The sequence below is a fragment of the Cygnus atratus genome, chromosome 3 (assembly GCF_013377495.2).
Source record: "Cygnus atratus isolate AKBS03 ecotype Queensland, Australia chromosome 3, CAtr_DNAZoo_HiC_assembly, whole genome shotgun sequence".
NCBI classification, from domain to species: Eukaryota; Metazoa; Chordata; class Aves; order Anseriformes; family Anatidae; genus Cygnus; species Cygnus atratus.
The window spans coordinates 54,783,420-54,802,184 of record NC_066364.1 but is presented as its reverse complement, the minus strand read 5'-3'; the positions used below and the strand labels follow the sequence as shown (position 1 = coordinate 54,802,184).

Genomic DNA, 18,765 nt, shown 5'->3' with positions numbered 1-18,765 from the left:
ATTCTTGTGTTTGTGCAGGACTAAGAGATATTTAATTGTAATAGGCTAAAGAGAGCCTGGTGGCCACTGGCAAGTAGACTTCAGTGAAGGAGCAGATGTATCCTAGCTAACAGTCCATTCTGTCCCCCACCATCTAGCATCTCAATTTAGCAAAATTTTTACTCTAGATAACTTTCTAAACCTCTTTTAACTGATTGGTTAGGACAGGAAGGTTGGATTTTATTTCAGTTCAGCATTCAGTGTCCACTAATTCTATGTGCTTACCTTTCAAATTAACAGGTATAACCACTATGTTAATTATTCCCATTCCTTTTTTTTTTTTTTAATTGCTGGACAATAATCAGTCTTAAACCATCAGATCACAAAAGCTCGTTCTCAGCTTTTTCTTTTCATGTTTATCTTGAAAATACAGTTACCTTTAAAATCAATTATAGATGATAGATTCAGCAATATTCATAGATAACATCAGGCTCAGCATGAAAGACCAGGCTGAGCAGTAGCTCAGCACGAAGTACCTGCCTTCATATGTTACTATGAAGGCAAACTTGTGAGTAGCATGAAAATATTCCTTATAAATCTTTTTTCTTAATCTGTAAGGTGAAGCCACTTACTGTCTACTCCTTACGAGATGAACTGTCATACTGCGAAGTACTTTATTTTAAAATTAATTATTTGTCCTTGTTACTTATTAAATAACAGCTTTTCAATATTAAAACACATTGGACAAAAGAGGCGGTCATGTTTTGGTAGGCGAAAAAATATCTTTAATATTGCCTAATTATTAAAATGTACATTTTCTATTCCTTGGACATCCCATTATTGTATAAACCGCTTTTGGTTTGGGACTGTGAAGTTCTTATCAGTACTTATGAAATCGAGAAACACGGCCACTAATGAGCTTTGGTACAATTTTGTATGTCCTGTGGGGACACGAGCAGCGGTCACCAGTGGCTTAGGCCAGTCGTACACGCACAGAGAAAGCAATCCCGCACAGAAGTCTGATACCGTGCAGAATCCTAAGCCCTGAGCGTGAGTTAGGCGCAGGGTCAGGCTGCCACCCTGGGTCCCCAAGCACCGGCTCCCTGCGGCGGCTGCCATCACCTCCCGGCTCCAGCAGCGGGCGCCACAGGAGCAGCCATAAGGAACCTCCCTTCCCCCCCGCCCCCTGCCGCCCTAGCCCCGCCCCCGCCTCATCGCCCCGCCCCCGGACGTGACGCCGCCGCCGCCATCCCAGGAGCCGGAAGCGCCGGGCGAGCCGTAAACAGCCCCCGCCGGAGCCCGCGGCGGCGCCGCGTCCATCTTGTGCAGCCCCGCCCGGCGCGGACCATGGGCAGCGTGCTGGGGCTCTGCTCCGTCGCCAGCTGGGTAAGGCCGCTCACGGGCTCTCCCCTCCCGGCGTCCCGCAGGGCGTCGCCCCGCCGGGCGCTTCCGAAGCCGCGTTACCGAGCGGGAGGCGTCCAAGCTCCCCCGTCCCTAACTCGCCTTAAAAGCCTAACTCGGTGTTTGTGAAGTTCGGTGTTCGGTTTGGGGAGACGGCGCTCCTGTAACGCCCCGCTGCCGGCCGTTGTGTTCAGGGCTTCTTCCTTGCGGCTTTGTCTGGGGCAGCTCCGCCCTCTGTGACAGCTTTGTCTTGTCGGGGCGGCTCTGCGCCGTGCTCCCGTGGTGTCAGCGCCCTGCCCCGCGCTGCCAGCCGCCTCTGAGCGCGTGGAAACAGTGCTCCAAGGGGTTTAAATCTGTTAGCACCACGCAGAGGATCGTAGGAAATCAGTGAAGGTCCTTCCCGGCGGGCATCTTCCCCGTCGAGGCATTGCTGTCTTATCTCTAAGGGATGATGTCTTTCTAAATCTAGGCCCTGCGTGAATAACTCACGGTCACGTGGATGGTGAATCTTCAGACATTTGGGATAAAAATGTCAGTGGGATTGTGGAAACCTAAATTTCCATACCAAAAATATCACATTTATCATGCTTAGATAAAATGAAGTTATATCTATTTAAACTGGAGCTCATATAGCCCACAGTCTACTGAAGCTTCATATAGATTCAAGCTCCTCTCTCAATACTATAATACACCAATAGATATAACTTTATTTTTTCCTAGTAGAGTGATATTGAGAGTGATGATAACATAACTCCTTAATCTGCTGTGCAAAATTAATAGAAGGACTATAGAGATGGTAAATTACTGAGTATGAAGTAAGCTTCCAGTCTGATAGGCATGTAAATAAGCTACCAGAATGCTGATAATATCCTGCTAAAGAGATACTGTCAGTGTTCGTTTTGCTTTAATCAACATTTTAAACACCACTTAATGGATTAAGCTAGTTAGGGTTTAATTGCTAGCTGAATAGAGATACCTTAACATTTTTAATTGTTGCCAAATACCGGGTGACAGTATAGCTAGTTGTAATGAAAATATTCGAGTTAATATGTGTTGTGTTTCAAGTGCGCGAACAGCCTTTCTGGTGACTGACTGGTGTTTGCAGTGCATGAAGAATCCTTGTATGGTTGCTCTTGCTTTTGAGTGTTTTCTCTAGAGAGAAATGCTTTCAAGTTCCGCTAATGGTCTTTTAAATAAAAGGACTTAGGTAGTCAGGTAATCTTGGTTAAATCACATTTACTGTGGGTGACTCCAATCCCTTCCTTTAAAGTGTCTAGACAAACAGTTGTGTTTTTTTCCTGATGGCTTTAAAGTGTTGACTTTCTTTCCACAGTTAAAACCACAGCTAATCGGCACTTACAGCCTATGCAGCACGGGAGTCGAAAGTGGCTGTGGTCCCTAAGGATGTGTCTGTGTAAACAACTCATGGCTCTGAAAGAGGAACCAGCTGTGAGGGGGGTGTGTGGGGGGAACCAGATGTGGGGTGTGTGCTGGGGCAGGCTGTGCCACGGCTGGGATTACTGCTCCATGTCTCTCTAGGAAGACGCAGCTGCTGGCACTGCTTTGTGGGGCCGTGCATTGTGCCACGCAGAGCTGTGCTGAGTAACTGACCTCGGCATCCAACCTTATGCCTTTATTTCTTCTTGATTTTTTTTTTTTGTGTGGTGGTACTTCTGTTTATGACTGCACTCTGCAGGACTGTGCTGATCTGGCAGTCTGTAAGGGCAAAGAAGAGCCTGTGAGAGACAGGGGGTGGGGAGAAGCCTTAAAGAGCATTGTCATCTCACCGAAAGGTTTCTAATCCCAGTGGCCTGGATCAATCAGTCCTGATGGTTTTACTGGGGCTTGCTTGTATTGCAGTGCTCTCTGAAACAGTTTGTCTGCTGCTTCCTGTGCTTTAATACTCTCTGTCAAAGCAAACATCTTGATTGAATTGGTTGCTTTAAGCATATGGGTAGGGATGATGTAGCTAAAACCTAACTAGGCCCAGTGGGGGCTTAGTGTTTGTGCAGACACTGAATTCAGTGCATAATCATTTAGACTATATCCCAGTAAGAAGATTACATTTTATATCAAAAGCTTATTCGGTGCACATCAGTGGTAGTAATGCTTGACTTGCAGTAGACTTATGGGGTTTTCTTTCTCCTGTGTCCTGCAACATTCATCTTGTGCGATCCTCCTGTAATTTCCACTGTCCTAGAGAAGGAAGTGACGAGTTTGGCAAGCGTGAGTTAGCTTGTCTGTCCGACTGGTTGCTCCTGGAATAGGTGTGTTCTTGTTGTGCATCCATGAACACCACGGAGCTGCTTTTTTTCTAAAAAATGTGCAGGAATGTATGTCAGTCAGTAGGTTCAACAGTTACTGGATGGCACAAGATTTTTGTTGTCATGATTTGCCCATTATTGGCCTAGCTTCCTTATGAAAACAAGCTAAGAACTAATTGCAGAGTAGCTCTTTGTCTGCATCTGTGACTAAGCTGAATTTCACCTGAGGAGTTAATTTTAAGCTTTGATGTGTGTAATAGTAGCTTGCTTTTTGTACTGTGGTATTTTCTGTAGGACCAGAGCTCTGAATTTGGGAGGAAAGGAGCTGACGGAGACTGTCCTTATCTCCTATAAACTGCATTCTGTGGCAGATTCCTTTTTGTTCCCACTTCTATTTGGAGGCTACTACTCATTAGCAGTGGTTTTGATGATAGTATAATAATATTATTTCATAGTATAATAATATTATTTTATGGGAGTGATGTATATTTATGTATCTTTCTGGAAGAAAGAGGGACTGTAATGTGACTTCCCGTAGGAGCCAGCTTGTATGAATAGTATCGGTAGGTATCTCTTGCTCAGAGATGTGCATAGTCACAGCTTGTAAGAATGAGCTGTTTGGGGCCACGTGTTTTAAGAGCTGATGTTGCTCAGACATGAAAATCAAGCGAGGCATGTTGCCTCAGTTAGGGCACGTGTTTCCCACTGAGGTGGACACGGCGATCTCTCTTTCAGCTCCTGTGAGCCTTTAGAAACATCCAGGTTAGGTGCAGTCCAGTGTGTTCCTTTTGATACACTCCGAAGGAAGCTGCCTCGATTACTTAGGCATTTAACAAGCTATTTAACACTGGGATAACCCAGAGGAGTTATTTTTATGCCCAGCAGTCCTTGCACCAACTTGTCTGCAGCAGATGAACCTAGTCTCGTATACTGCTCTGCTGAATTCAACCTTTTTTCAGCAATATCTTTAAAAATATGAATGCAGACAGAATTAGTTCAATAAATTAATGTTTTGAGCAGAAAATAGGAATATCCTTCAGTAGAGAGGTTATTTATTTGGGGGGAGGAAATACCATAAATACATAAGCACTCTAAAAAGTCCCGATGCATCCGAAGCCAACGTTTGCCATACATTTCCTGCTTACTAAGCAGAAACACCCCTAATGTATTGCTCGTAATCAACATCTTCCTACACTTTGTGCTGCAATGTTACCGAGTAGAGAAGGAGGAGGAGGTCAAAAGGAGCACACTGGAATAGTAACAGTGAAAATCTGCTTAATTTCACTTTTTTTTTTTTGTAGCAAGGCAATTTTAATTGTGATGTTTGTTAATTTAAAAATGATTGTGTAGCATAGCAAAGGGAAAACTCCTGGCTCCTGTGTCCTTAAGAAAGAGCATGGAGAGGAACATAAGGCAATCATTTAAAAGCCCCGGGTTGTGGGTCCAGCGTGTGGGTCTGGTTGAACCTGTCAGAAGAGAAGATGTGTCCCTTTTCCCCAGGGCTCTCAGGAGCCTGCCGGCAGCATCCTGGCAGCCTTCCTGCTGGCCCCGGGGCCTTGCCAGCGGTGCCAGGCTGCCGGTGTCCTGTTTGCCGAGTGACTCAACTGGTAGGAACTCTACGGCACATGCCCACACCCTGGATGGTTGACGTACCCTGGTCATGTGGCCCTGTTGCTATTCCCGTTCTCCCGTGTTTGAGCGTCTTTCCGGTGGTGACTGACACTGGCGATGGCTTTTATTGCCAGACAAAGGTGTACCTGAGCTTGTGCCAGGGGAGCAGCGAGGTTTGCAGCAGTGCGGGGGCTGCGTGGGTTGCAGGTTATCTTGTAGCTTACATGGAACAGTACTTGCTTAACGAGCCTGGTGGCAACTGTAGCAGGGGATGCATTTGATTCTCACATTGGTAGATTTTACTGAAACTGAATAATTTGTGGTCTCCAAAACCTTAGCTATTAACCACTCACTGGGATTTCCCATCTTTTTTTTTTTTTTTACATAAAATAATTTATTAGTGAACAAGAAAAAAATTCAATTTTGATTGAATCTTCCCTCTTCTGGCTTACGTTTAGTTGTGGGCACTTGCCTTTCTTTTGCTCCCTGAATGGTCATGCAGCAAGTGACAGAGAATTGGTAAGGGGTGAGGTACAGGTGTTTTCAGTGAATCTGCTCCCTTCTTCCCCCAGCTTTCTGATTAATAAAAGATTTCACTGAATGCAAGTAATTTTTGTCCTCAATTGACCCTCCTAGCACCTACAACTATAGAGCATTCCTATCCAACTCTTGCTGTTAATATTTGGTAGAGCTGATAATGCATGCTTTGCTTTATTTGTGTGCTTTGTGACTGTGCATCGCCAGCTAACAGAGAATTATGTGATACCTAAATGTGAACAGCTGTTAAAAATGCAATAAATTGCAGCCCTAGCTTTAGGCTGTTTTACCCATTGTCTGTGCTGCATGACTCTGCCCCAGTAAGGACTGCAGCCCAACTCCAGTAGGTGCTGAAGACATACCTAGATGGTGCTTGGACTCAGACTTTTTTTCTGTGGCGTGTTTCATCTCTGCAGCTATGGATGGGAGGATGTAGTTGCTAAGCAGAAGTAATCCTTGAATCTTAATTAGATGAAATAAAATATAAAAACGAGAACAAGTAAGCCAGAATCCAGTCTTCCATTCCTTTGAATGGATAAATGATTACTTTTGATGTGGCAGTAATTGTACTGTACAGTGGTACACTGGGAACTGCTGCCAAGGTTGTTAGGAGGCTCTGTAACATGTTGCAGCCACTCAGTCTACGCTGGAGATGAGATGCATAGCATGTGTCATTTTCCATCTAACTTCTGGGGATCCATACAGCCTGATTGTGACCAAAGAATGCAAAGCTTTCTAAAGAAATTGTTTTTACCTTCTGTGTCCCTGTCAGATACCATGTTTGTGTGGAAGTGCCCCGTGTCTGCTGTGCCGATGCTGCCCCAGTGGAAACAACTCCACCATCACAAGGCTGATTTATGCGTTCTTCTTACTCCTCGGTGTGAGCGTTGCCTGTGTGATGTTAATACCAGGAATGGAAGAGCAGCTGAAGAAGGTCGGGTTACTTTGTTAACATGTTTGGTAGAACAAATGTTGCAGATAATTGTAAACGATATCCCAAAAGCACAGGTTTTATTTGGAAGTACAACATTTTGCTGCAACCTGTGCTTCACAATCGCTATTACTTTGATTATAGATCAAGTAAGTGATGAACTCTTGGGAGCATCGCTGCATAGATGAAAAGCACTATTTAGAAATAAAATTGTATCTCTTCTTTAATAGCTTGAATAAGAAAGATAAGTCTTTCCTCAAACAGGAAACTGTAAGTAATATTTGTAGAGGTTTAAATTGTTTATTATTGAGGTGCTTGTGTTTGTGGCACTTAATTGATTTTGTTTGATGTTAATAAGAGTATAAAAGAGTAAAAGAACCACAGTCTAACATTATCTTCTAGTTTTCATTGTGCTGTAATAGTCAAAATTTTAAGTCTGCATATATGTAGCAAAAACATTTTTCACTAAGGACAGTAGGATTTTTTTCACCCAGGGAAGTAGGAAGTGCTTAGATAATTTTTACAGTTTTAGTTATATAAAGTTATATCTACTTTTGGTAGATAGTAAGTTCTGTTAGGCAAGCTTTTGTTCTTCCACATAATTCAATACATTAAATTCATTTAATATTCTGGCTTAAACTTTAACTATACAGCTCTGCGATATCACTTCCTGCAAAGTTTGTAGTTGCATAAAGTTACAATATTAATGAATTGTATATTAACAAAATGCTAATATGTATTTACTCACTTCAGTGAGCTGTAAAAGGCATCCTGTATCTTGTGCTTATCACAGATTCCTGGATTTTGTGACGGAGGGATTGGAACAGCCATTCCCGGTGTGCATGGCCATGTGAATTGCGATGTATTAGTTGGTTACAAAGCAGTGTACCGTGTGTGCTTTGGTATGGCCATGTTCTTTCTTCTCTTCTCCTTACTGATGATCAAAGTGAAGAGCAGCAATGACCCAAGAGCAGCTGTGCACAATGGGTAAGATGCAGAAATGAGAAGTGAGGTGGGCGGTTGTGTGTGTGATGCAGCTACTGTGAAAATTAAGCCTGCGGTTAAGCATGCTGCTCAAGTGTACTGTTCCACAAAGAATTTTGAAAAGTGAGAGGAGTGTTGTTGCAGTAGAAGGCATTCAAAGTTAGAGTTCTTAGAGCAGGTTAATTTTTGTAAAAGAAAAAGGTACACATGGCATTAGTTTTCAGAGCCTTAACTATGACAGCGGGTAATCTGTCCAGATGTTTCCCAAAATTAGTTTCTGCTTTTGTCCAAAGAAAACAAAATTTAAAAATAAAAAATGGTACCAGGTTTCATTCTACTGAGATTTTTTTCATAAGTAGAAAGTTTAAAAAGCCTCAGTTGTCCTATAGGAGTTGCATTCCGTCTAACTTTGATATTTATTGAGCTTCTCTGTATATGTAGATATGTAACATCTTGTATCTCCTTGCTATCTTTTCTTCAGTCTTCTTCTGTAAATAAGGAAAAATAAGTTGTGTAGTTTCTGAGTGTCCCAATATTTTTTTGGTTTCATTAGTTACTTTTATGAGACTGAAGATATTAGTGGAATTTCAGCTTGCAGGTTGACTCAAGTGATACTTTTCTTCCAAGTCAACCGATGTGTAATGTAACTTCTTAAATCTGTAGGGGGGAAGAAAATTAGGACTGAACAGAATATTGCTTTAGTTCTTTTTCTTTGTTTAGGTCTAAAGAAAAAAATCTGGATATGGTATTGTTAAGATGCATTAGCAGTAGGAACTCAGTTCAGCTGCTTTTTTTTCTCCCCTTACTTTGTTCATGAGAGTATCCCCTAAATCTTTCCAGTACTACCACAGGTAACTCTGAAAACATACTTGTTTAAAGCAAAAAGGAAATGGATCAAGTATGTTCTGTTACAAACACTTTGAGGAGTGGGTGTGTGAGGTGTTTTTTTAACAATAAAAACATTTTACATGGTATGAAATCTTCTGATCGAAGACCACTTCTGTGTTTGGGATCGTCTTGTTACACTTATCTGGAGCTTCAGTGCAAATTTAAGTACTTTTTATACAATCTACAGCAGTTTACTCTTAGCAAATCTAGTATCAAGAGTAGGATAAAAGGAAAAATGATATTCTGTGACAGTTACCAGTAAAATATTTAATGATAACTTCCAACACCTCTGTAGCAGGTAGTTGCTTCAATAATATGCTTTACAGGTAGCTTTGTGAAACCGTGGGTTTTGATTTTGAAATTGTGTATCTTCACTAATAGTTTGCAATGTAATCTTTCTGTCAGTCATTTGAAATATTCAGAATATTAAGGTTTCCCATATGTATGCACTTCTTCACACTTGTACGTCAAACGCAGTTGATTTGATCCAGTGCCAGTGTTCACTTTCTTTGCTTTTGTAATAGCAGTCAGGATGGCTTCTTGCCTCAGGGTAATAAAAATAATAGGGGGAAAAAACCAGTTATAATAGCAACAATCCTCTGAATACATTGTAACTGACTTGCACAGAGCGCATGGCAGCTGTAGGTGTTATTTCAGAGAAGTTGTCTTTTCAGCTATCATGCAAGCTGTATGCGGATAAAGCATTAAAATCCTTTTAAAAGATCTGGAATTAAGGAATAATTACACAAAATTGAAACCGTTCTTATTTCTATATCTGATAATGACATTTGCTTAAAAAAACCACATGTGGTTTCAATAACTAGTTTTTGTGGGTAGTGGTTAAGGGTTAGCGTTTTGGTGGTGTTTTTTGGTGGGTTTCGGTGGTAATTTTTTTTAATGTATTATACAATATTTTTCCAAAGTTAATTCAGCTTTAATATTGGGTTTTGTCACTTTATATCACAGTGAATTCATTTTTGCCATATTCTGCACTTCTTTCATCTTACATAGTTCTTTTCTACGCAATTGAAGTTCTCTCAAGAGTTCTTATCTGAAGATGTTTAATCTCATTTTTGGGCTGTTACGATCAGGTGGTGGTGACTGAAGTACGGAAAAAGATGGGAAGGGTTAGAAAACTTGAACACCATGCAGCTGTTTGACATTGTGAGGGTGTGGTATGTGTCTTTGTGCTATATTGAGTTTGGAAGTACATGTAGTTGGTATTGTGCCTATATTTGGAGCTGTGTCATTCTGATCAGGAAGTCTTTACCATCTTATAGTTATGTTGGGGGTAATTTTTCAATGTGAAGTTTCCAGTGCAGGGTATTTGAACAGTCTGCATTTGGTGTGTGTGTGGCGAATCTTTGGATAATACTAGAAGACTTCCCTGTCTCCTATGTAAGAGACATCTGACCTGTTGTTTGTCCAGGAGCACATATGTTTTACTGGAGAAAGCAATGCTGCTGGTTTCAAACAAGGGCTTTAAATTCAATTGTTTGCTTTCTGTCAAGGATAAATCCATTGTTTTTGTTGCTGTGATAAATCTTCATCAGGTGTCAGCCTAAAGTCTGAAGTTATATGGGAAGAATCTAGGCTTTTATACATCTCTGTGTAAGAAATTATTTGAGACTGGTAGGGAATTCTGGCATAAATTTTTTCTCATTGTAGGCACCAACCAAATCCTCTACTTTTTTAGTTTTAATATTAAAAACAGGTAAAAGCTTTTTTATTTTTTTCTTTTGTGCCCATGACTTAGGTATACATGGAGTTCAATAACCTCATTACTCTAGTTAAAAACCTTTGGGGTAAAAAAGCTCGCAACTTTGTACCATCCTGGCTTTGTACATCAGGGAGATATTTATGGGAAATAAGTATTGAAACCATGCTGTGAGTCTAGCATGGTTTAAGCATCATTTTCTGGAAGGGGAAAAAAACCTTGGGTAGATAGAATAAGATTTTTATCTTGAAAAAGTTAAGTTAAGAATGAATGAATTAAAAAACAAGCCCTCTAAGAATGTGCATTTTGTGTTGTCTGAGTCTTTGTGAAGCAGATCATGTTTCAGTAGTTGCCTGACTTCCTTTTGTCCTTTTTTTTCCTTTTAGATTCTGGTTCTTTAAATTCGCAACAGCACTTGCAATTAGTGTTGGAGCCTTCTTCATCCCAGAGGGACCTTTTACTACTGGTAAGAGAATATTGGCCTTCTACTGGATCACGGTGGATCATACTGGTTTTAAAACTAAATTAAGCGTGTGCTGATAGCTTTTTTTTTTCTGTAGCTGCATAACTATAGACCTTCTCTGTGTTTGAGACAGCAGTAAATTATAAATGGCTCTAAACTGGTTTTATTTCTCTTTATAGTATGGTTTTATGTAGGTATGGCTGGAGCATTCTGCTTTATTCTTATTCAGCTGGTCTTGCTTATTGACTTCGCCCACTCATGGAATGAATCTTGGGTTGAAAAAATGGAGGAAGGAAACTCAAGATGCTGGTATGCAGGTATTGTATTACAACTGAAAAATAAATAAATTCCATTGTATACTATGTTGAATACATCATTCACCAAAATAGTGTATTTTACAAGAGTGCAGAAGATCTACTTTGAGCACAAATATCATTTTCTCAGATGGTATAGTTTAGCTCAGTTGTCAAGCTGTCCTTTTGGTACCAAGTTAAAAATGGAGATAGAGGGTGGAGGGTGGGAGAAGAGCAGCTCCCGCTGACTAATAAGATCTAATCTCTAGGCATGTGGTACCAATTTATGAGAGCAGAGAAGTGGCTATTATAGTGTGTTTCTTCCACCCAGTCATAGGCTTTGTTACACCTTAACACCGATTAAAAATAAACTAGCCTACTACTGTTCATATTAGGCATAAGCTCAATATGTTTGCCTGTCATTCTTCTAAGATATTGTGGTTGTTTCACCCTCATGGGCAGCTAAACTCCACCAAAACCACTCTTTCATTCCCTCTCCTCAAAGGAACAGGGGGAGATCACTTGCCAATTACTTTTGTGGACCAGACAGACTCAGCATAGGGAGATGAATAGAATTTATTTCCTATAACTAACAGACTAGAGCAGTGAGAACTAAAAGCACCTTTGCCCAAACTACCCTCTTCTGTGTCCTCCTCCCTGAGCAGCACAGTGGAATGGGGGCTGCGGTCATTCCTTAAGGCTTCGTCTCTGCTGCTCCTTCATAGTCACTCTCTGCCCCAGCTCCACGTGGGGTCCCTCCCACGGGATGCCGTCCTTCCTAAACTGATCCTGTGGGGGCTGTCCACAGGCAGCAGCTCTTCAAGAACTGCTCCCACACGGCTCCGTACCACGGGGTCCATCCCCCAGGAGCAAACTGCTCCAGCACGGGTCCCCCACGGGTGGGCGGCAGCTCCCCCCAGCCCCCCTGCTCCTGCGTGGGCTCCTCTCCGCGGGCTGCAGCTCCAGCCCGGGGCCTGCTCCTGCGGGGGCTCTCCATGGGCCGCAGCCTCCTCCAGGCCACATCCACCTGCTCCCCCGGGGGCTCCTCCACAGGCTGCAGGGGAACTGCTGCTCTGTGCCTGGAGCGCCTCCTGGCCTCCTTCTGCACTGACCTTGGGGTCTGCAGGGCTGGTTCTCACTCCTCTCTCCCAGCTGCAGTTGCACAGCAGTTTTTCCCCCCCATTCTTCAGTCTGCTCTCCCAGAGGCCCAACCAGCACTGCTCCCTGGCTCTGCTCTGGCCAGCAGCAGGTCCCTTTTGGAGCCGGCTGGAGCTGGCTCTGCTCTGACATGAGGCAGCTTCTGAACTCTGCTCACAGAAGCCACCCCTGCAGCCCCCTGATACCAAAATCTTACTATGTAAACCCACTGTGGGCATATACTGAGTGAACAGCTGAGATAGTGAAGGAAAGTACAAGTCATTTCACTGGAGAAATATGTTAATTTTAATAAAGCAATTTCAGATGTGATGATTTAGTCTTTTCAAAAGAAAGCTCGGCCTGTCTTTGTGCGGTGGGTGCTTCAATTTGTTCTTTAATATTCTTAATAAGATGGAATTGGGAAATAGGTTTTGTATTTCTTTCTGTTGGAGAAGTGGTTATTCAGTTTTTTTTTTAAGCCTTTGTCCAAAGCGTATGTAGTAGAACTATATTCCTTCATTCTTTGTGGTCTTGGTTGCTCTTAGAGCACTGGGAAATGACATATGGCTTTGTGCTTCACATTTGTTGTTTTTTTTTTTAACATCTCAGGTTATTTAGAGGAATCTATTTCATTTACATTTCAAAGCCCAGAGCTGCTCTCCAATTCTGTCTTTGTATAAAATATCCAAAACATGATCGTCATCCAATATTATTTCATTTTTACTAGTTTATTAATAATAAATTTTAATTCTGTTTTTGTTTCTCTTCACAGCTCTGCTGTCAGCCACGGCTATCAATTATCTGCTGTCTCTAGTAGCTATTGTCTTGTTTTATGTTTATTACACTAATCCAGAAGGTTGTTCTGAAAACAAGACATTCATCAGTGTTAATATGTTGCTGTGCATCGGTGCGTCTGTAATGTCAATTCTGCCAAAGATTCAGGTATGGCTTTAATTCTGTTATCTTTTGGTTTTGTGTTATTTTTTCAGTGTTAGAAACCTATTATGCAATCATGCCTGAGACCTTTTAATTGCTTAACTTTGCTTTTTCATCACTACTTCATACAGGAATCTCAGCCAAGGTCTGGTTTGCTGCAGTCTTCTGTGATCACAATTTATACCATGTATTTGACTTGGTCAGCCATGACCAATGAACCAGGTAAGTGTAGCAGCAGTGTGTGGCTTTCTGGGCACCAAGTTAGCAGTAAACTGTATCTTCACCTATTTGTGAGGCAGTATTGGAAGGAGGTATTACAATGTCTGCAAGTTAGAGGCAGGCATAGTTTGCGGTTTCTCCCACAGCCCCAACTTTCTGTAATAACACCGAAAAAACAGTTCTTCCAAAGATCATGTTTTTCACTTGCTCTTATGTTTATTGTACAGAAGAATTTCTACATGTTGTTGGCAGGGTTGCAGTAGTCTAAAATGGTTACAAGGCTCATTTCCATACCAGGTTTCAAGCTTCTTGCCTGGTGACTGAGCTGCTGCTGATTTGTGTTTTTCCTAATGGAAGATTTTTTTATCTTGTCTGAAAACAACTGAACATCTCTTTAAAAATAAAGAAATAAATAATTCCATTGATGGACATAAACTGCCAAATACTGATTTTGGGGGCTTTTAATTGCCTCTGGCATTGAAGTGGCCCTTTAATCTTAATCATGGACAATATTTTGTGCTTCTGTGTAACACTATTGGTGTGAGTCAGCGTAACTATTGAGGTGTTACGGGAAAATATGTTTCTGATACTTTCTGCTATTTCATCTGTGTTACCTGTGGATGCTGAGAGTTGTAGCGTTCTTTTTAAACTTTGAGATGATTCTGATACCCAATCTATAGACTATGTAGTATTCAAACTTGGTTTCTAGCGGTAGAATTTCTTATATTTAATATGCAGAGCACCTTTATTTTGTTGAATCTAATTATGAGATGCAACAGTAAAGCACTTGATACATAGAGCAGATAGAGGATTTAAAACTTGTACAAGAGTTTTATGTAACATACAGTCATTTGTCTGCTTTAGAGATTCTATAGGCTACAATTAGATTTGGAACTTTTACCATCCAAGACTTTGAAGGTCACAAAGTTTCTTTGTATTACTCTGTGTTGTGGTTTAACCCAGCGGGCAGCTAAACACCACACAGCCGTTCGCTCACCCTCCCCTCTCCCTCTCTGGGATAGGGGAGAGAAACGGGAAAGTGAAGCCTGTGAGTTGAGGTAAAGACAGTTTATTAAGACAGGAAAATAATACTAACAATAATAATGATGATGATGACAATAGTATTACTAATAATAATCTGTACGAAACAAGTGGTGCACAGTGCAATTGCTCACCACCTGCTGACCAGTGCCCAGCCTATCCCCGAGCAGCCAGCCCCCCACCCCGGCTAGCCACCCCTATATATTGTTCAGCATGACGTCAGATGGTATGGAATACCCCTTTGGCCAGTGTGGGTCAGCTATCCTGGGTCTGTCCCCTCCCAGATCCTGCTGCACCCCCAGCCTACCTGCTGGCAGGACAGAGCGAGAAGTTGAAAAGTCCTTGGCTTGGTGTAAGCACTGCTCTACAACAATTAAAACATCAGCATGTTATCAGCGCTCTTCTCATCCTAATCCAAAACACAGCACCCTACCAGCTACTAGGAGGAAAATTAACTCTGTCCTAACTAAAACCAGGACACTCTGCATTCACTGTAGAAATAAAACAAGAACAGAACAAATATTTAAATGTGTATGTAAGTTCTAACATAATTTCCTTCACAGATAGGCGCTGTAACCCGAGTTTGCTGAGCATCATTGGTTACAATACCACCACCATTCCAACCCAAGGTCAAGTGGTGCAGTGGTGGGATGCACAAGGAATTGTAGGACTGATTTTGTTTTTGCTGTGTGTCCTCTATTCAAGGTAAGATTGGTTTAAAAAAAATCCTATTAGCTTGTATTACTTCCGTTTGTTAGATACAAAATTGTATTCATTTGGGTAACGGTACTGTGTCTTTTCCTGTCAAATACAGCATCCGAACATCCAATAACAGCCAAGTTAACAAGCTGATGCTGACCAGTGATGAATCAACACTGATTGAGGATGGAATGCCCAGGAATGATGGCTCCCTTGATGATGGAGATGATGTGCACCGAGCCATAGATAACGAAAGGGATGGAGTTACTTACAGTTACTCCTTCTTTCATTTCATGCTTTTCCTGGCATCACTGTATATCATGATGACACTTACCAACTGGTACAGGTATCTACATTAGCATTCTGTATTATCAAATAATCTGCATACAAGAAACTACATTGAGCTGGATTATGTCTTATAACAATTAAAAATAACAAGGACGGACCAGGTGTTTACTGACAGAGAGCTAGAAAAAAGAGGTAGGACATGGTAAATGCCAGCAGGTCAAGGGAGGTGTTCCTTGAGTGCCGAGTAGGTGAAACAGCTACTCAGCACTGGTGAAACAACAGTTGGAATGTTGGGTCCAGTTCTGGTAGTTCTGGTCTCCCCAGTATAAGAGAGACCTGGATGTAATGGATAGAGTCCCATAAAGATGATGAAGGGACTGAAGCATCTCCTGAGGCTGAGAGAGTTGGGACTGTTCAATTTGGAGAAGACTCAGGTGGAACCTCATCTGTGTGTATAAATACCTCAAGGGAGGGAGCAAAGAGGACAGTCAGGCTCTTCCAGTGGTGTCTAGTGACAGGACAAAAGGCAATGGATGCAAACTGTAACACAAGAGCTTGTCTGAACATCAGTAAACATTTTTTTTTCACAGTGAGGGTTATCAAGGACACTAGCACAGATTGCCCAAGAAAGGTTGTTAAGTCTTCCTCCCTGGAGATATACAAAAGCTGCCTTGACATGGTACTGAGCAACCTGCTCTAGATGTCTCTGCTTGAGGAGGGAGGTTGGAGCAGATGACCTCCAGAGGTCCCTTCTAACCTCAGCTGTTCTATGTTGGGGTCTATAGTGGAAGCAAATTAAATCGCCTGCTTGCTGAAACGTCTTCCTAGATGTGAATTCAGTGAGTTATTTGGGTAGTCTTTCCACTATGTACATCTGCTAATATACAAACAGATGTGTAACAGCTTGAGCAGATGTTATTCAGAATTTAAAACAAAAATTAAAGGTCTCTGATAATTTGTTAATGGACTCTTTGTACTGAAGTAACAGAACTAGAAAGGTTTTCTTTTAGAGTAACTCTTAATAGATAGTTCTGTTCTGGATTTGATTTGTGGCCCTTCTTGGGTCAATATTACAAGAAGATTATTAAGTCTCAGGGGTTGTCTTTGCACAAGGTAAATTGCATTACTAGTATGTGTAAATACTATCCAATTCCTCTTTTCACATATTTGCACAGTATTTATTTCTGCTTCTTGATAGAATCTCTTATTAAGTACATTCTGAGCTTCTGTTGCTTTCAGGTCTCCTGTGACAGCAACTTAGAAATGGCATTTTCATACAGATTGGTGTGAACTGACTGGAAGAAGGGTAGAAGAGGGGTCCTTTGAAAATGTTGAAGAGTAGCTTACTATACTACCATGTCATATTAAAGCAGAAAAGCAAACTTTTATTTTCTTTCTTTCAGTCCGGATTCTTCTTACGAGACAATGACCAGCAAATGGCCGTCTGTCTGGGTGAAGATATCTTCCAGCTGGATCGGCATCGTGTTGTACGTGTGGACTCTGGTTGCTCCACTGGTTCTCACAAACCGTGACTTTGACTAAGCAAGCATTGCATTAGCTTCATCATGTCTTTAAAACAAACAGTATTCCAGGTTATAGTGTAGCTGTAAATATGTGTGCACATGTGCTATCCATGTAGTATACCCCGCTTTATTCTGCATGATCACCTTGAATCGTGTATTTTTGTCATTTCACCAAATGACTTTTTCTAACTGAGCTCAGTGACAATTGCTACGATGGTTTTCTTAGGATTACTCTAGATCTAGTGCGTTGGAAGCATTAGATAGATCAAAGCCTTGGGGAAGTAGGTCTTTCTCCCCACTCCTCAATTGCATTAAATAGTTTTAGGGAAAAAATGTGCAAGTGTTAACCAGAGTAACAAAACTGTATTAGATCAGGCTTTGCAAGAAAAGGGGGGGGGGCTGCCTTTGATAATCCACGTTGCCTTGAATCCAAAGTAAGTCTTGAGTAAGCATTGTTAGACTCAAAATTGCACGTTAGAGCTTATGGAACACGTTGCATCATGCTGGCAAAGAAGCCTGACCTTTTCTTGTAAAGGCAGCAATACCTTTAGCACAAATATTAATTGGGGAAACTTGCACCTGAGGTTGTGGAGAGGCTAACATCCTCCTGGGAATGACTGGATCCATTGCAGGCAGGAAGACAGACAGACTGGGGGAAAAAAAACATCCTGGTAGCAGATGCTCAGATGCATGTTTTTAAGGCACCTGTTTACAATATGCATCTACATATTTTTAAAAAGTAGTTTAAACTGAATAGCTGTGCTGTAATTTATTGCTGTTGTGTGTGCCATCTTCTTTCTTGGCTAAGTTACAATCAGAGGGTTTGCAGGGAGTCGAGTGATGAAAACCGTAGGCCCTTCAGAGGAATTTCTGTGGTATAGTGATTAAAATAGAAGCAGAGGAAAAGGAGCACTGAAATTGCAGTAACTAGCAGAGGCTTGCATTAAATGAGACTTCAACAGAAGTGTTTCTTAATACATTTGGGGCTCTAAATTTTGATCTATTTTAATGTTTTTTTTGCTGTCCATTGCTAGAAATGGACTTGAGCCTACAAAGTAGTTCTAGACAAAAGGTAAAACATTAGATGTTTGATTAAAATACTGTATAGTATTGTGCAGTTATGAAATCTTAAATGCCTTTGTGCTTGCTGCTTTATAATTGAAGTACATAAGCTGCATTATTTATATATTTCTGTTACTTGCTACAAGCTGAAATTTGAGCAGTCTGATTGGGGGTTACCCTAAAGCCTTTAGCAGATGTCACAATTATCTGTTACTGTGGTGTTTATACCATTACTTCGTGTTGCTAATTCTTCCCTAAGCTTTTATTTTAAATTTACTCCCAACTCCCAGACACTGACACTTATTGCAGAAATGACATGTCAGTCAAGCTTGAGATGGTAATGAAAGGATTAGTAAGGCTTGTAGTAATTTGGAATATGTGGTTACCTTATTAATAAATAAATTTGGATGAAACTGTGTAATGACTTTTCATGCCTCATACTACTGCTGAACATGTGGATGGTACCTGGTTTTGCATTGTATTCTAATCTTACCTTCCTGGCCCTTGAGATCTTGTGTAAGTCTGTGTGAAGTTTTCCAAGTTGTCTCTGCCCTGTGTAGTCATCTCTCTCACATATGTAAAACTTGTTAGTGTTTTAACTGCATGCCCTACTTCATCATGAAACAATTTGGGCTGTATTATATTGCACTTCTTTTAAGCTTAGGTAAGACACCTGAATGCTAATGTTAATATGGTAGTTCCCCAGTCCTGTAACAAGTAACTGGTCCTTCCCTGAAAGAAGGTGCCTAGTCAGAAGTCAGCTGACTACGCAGTCAGCTACTTGTATAAGTG

The 18,765-nt window shown here is 41.3% G+C and overlaps 1 protein-coding gene across 1 annotated transcript; it reads left to right on the top strand.

Moving 5' to 3' along the window:
* Positions 1-1,198: 1,198 nt before the first annotated feature.
* On the top strand, positions 1,199-18,386 carry SERINC1 (serine incorporator 1). The gene is made up of 10 exons (XM_035538731.2): positions 1,199-1,365; positions 6,565-6,726; positions 7,517-7,710; positions 10,699-10,778; positions 10,955-11,092; positions 12,978-13,147; positions 13,273-13,363; positions 14,965-15,106; positions 15,216-15,446; positions 16,792-18,386. The coding sequence occupies exons 1-10, from the start codon at positions 1,327-1,329 to the stop codon at positions 16,928-16,930; spliced, it is 1,386 nt and encodes a 461-aa protein (XP_035394624.1). The 5' UTR covers positions 1,199-1,326; the 3' UTR covers positions 16,931-18,386.
* The last annotated feature ends 379 nt before the right edge of the window (positions 18,387-18,765 follow it).

Excerpts from the sequence above, each read along its gene's own strand:
- SERINC1 (XM_035538731.2), top strand. The coding sequence starts at position 1,327 with ATGGGCAGCGTGCTGGGGCTCTGCTCCGTCGCCAGCTGG. Across the intron at positions 6,727-7,516 it reads TGGAAGAGCAGCTGAAGAAG|ATTCCTGGATTTTGTGACGG; the intron begins GTCGGGTTACTT and ends TGCTTATCACAG. Across the intron at positions 7,711-10,698 it reads AGAGCAGCTGTGCACAATGG|ATTCTGGTTCTTTAAATTCG; the intron begins GTAAGATGCAGA and ends TTTTCCTTTTAG.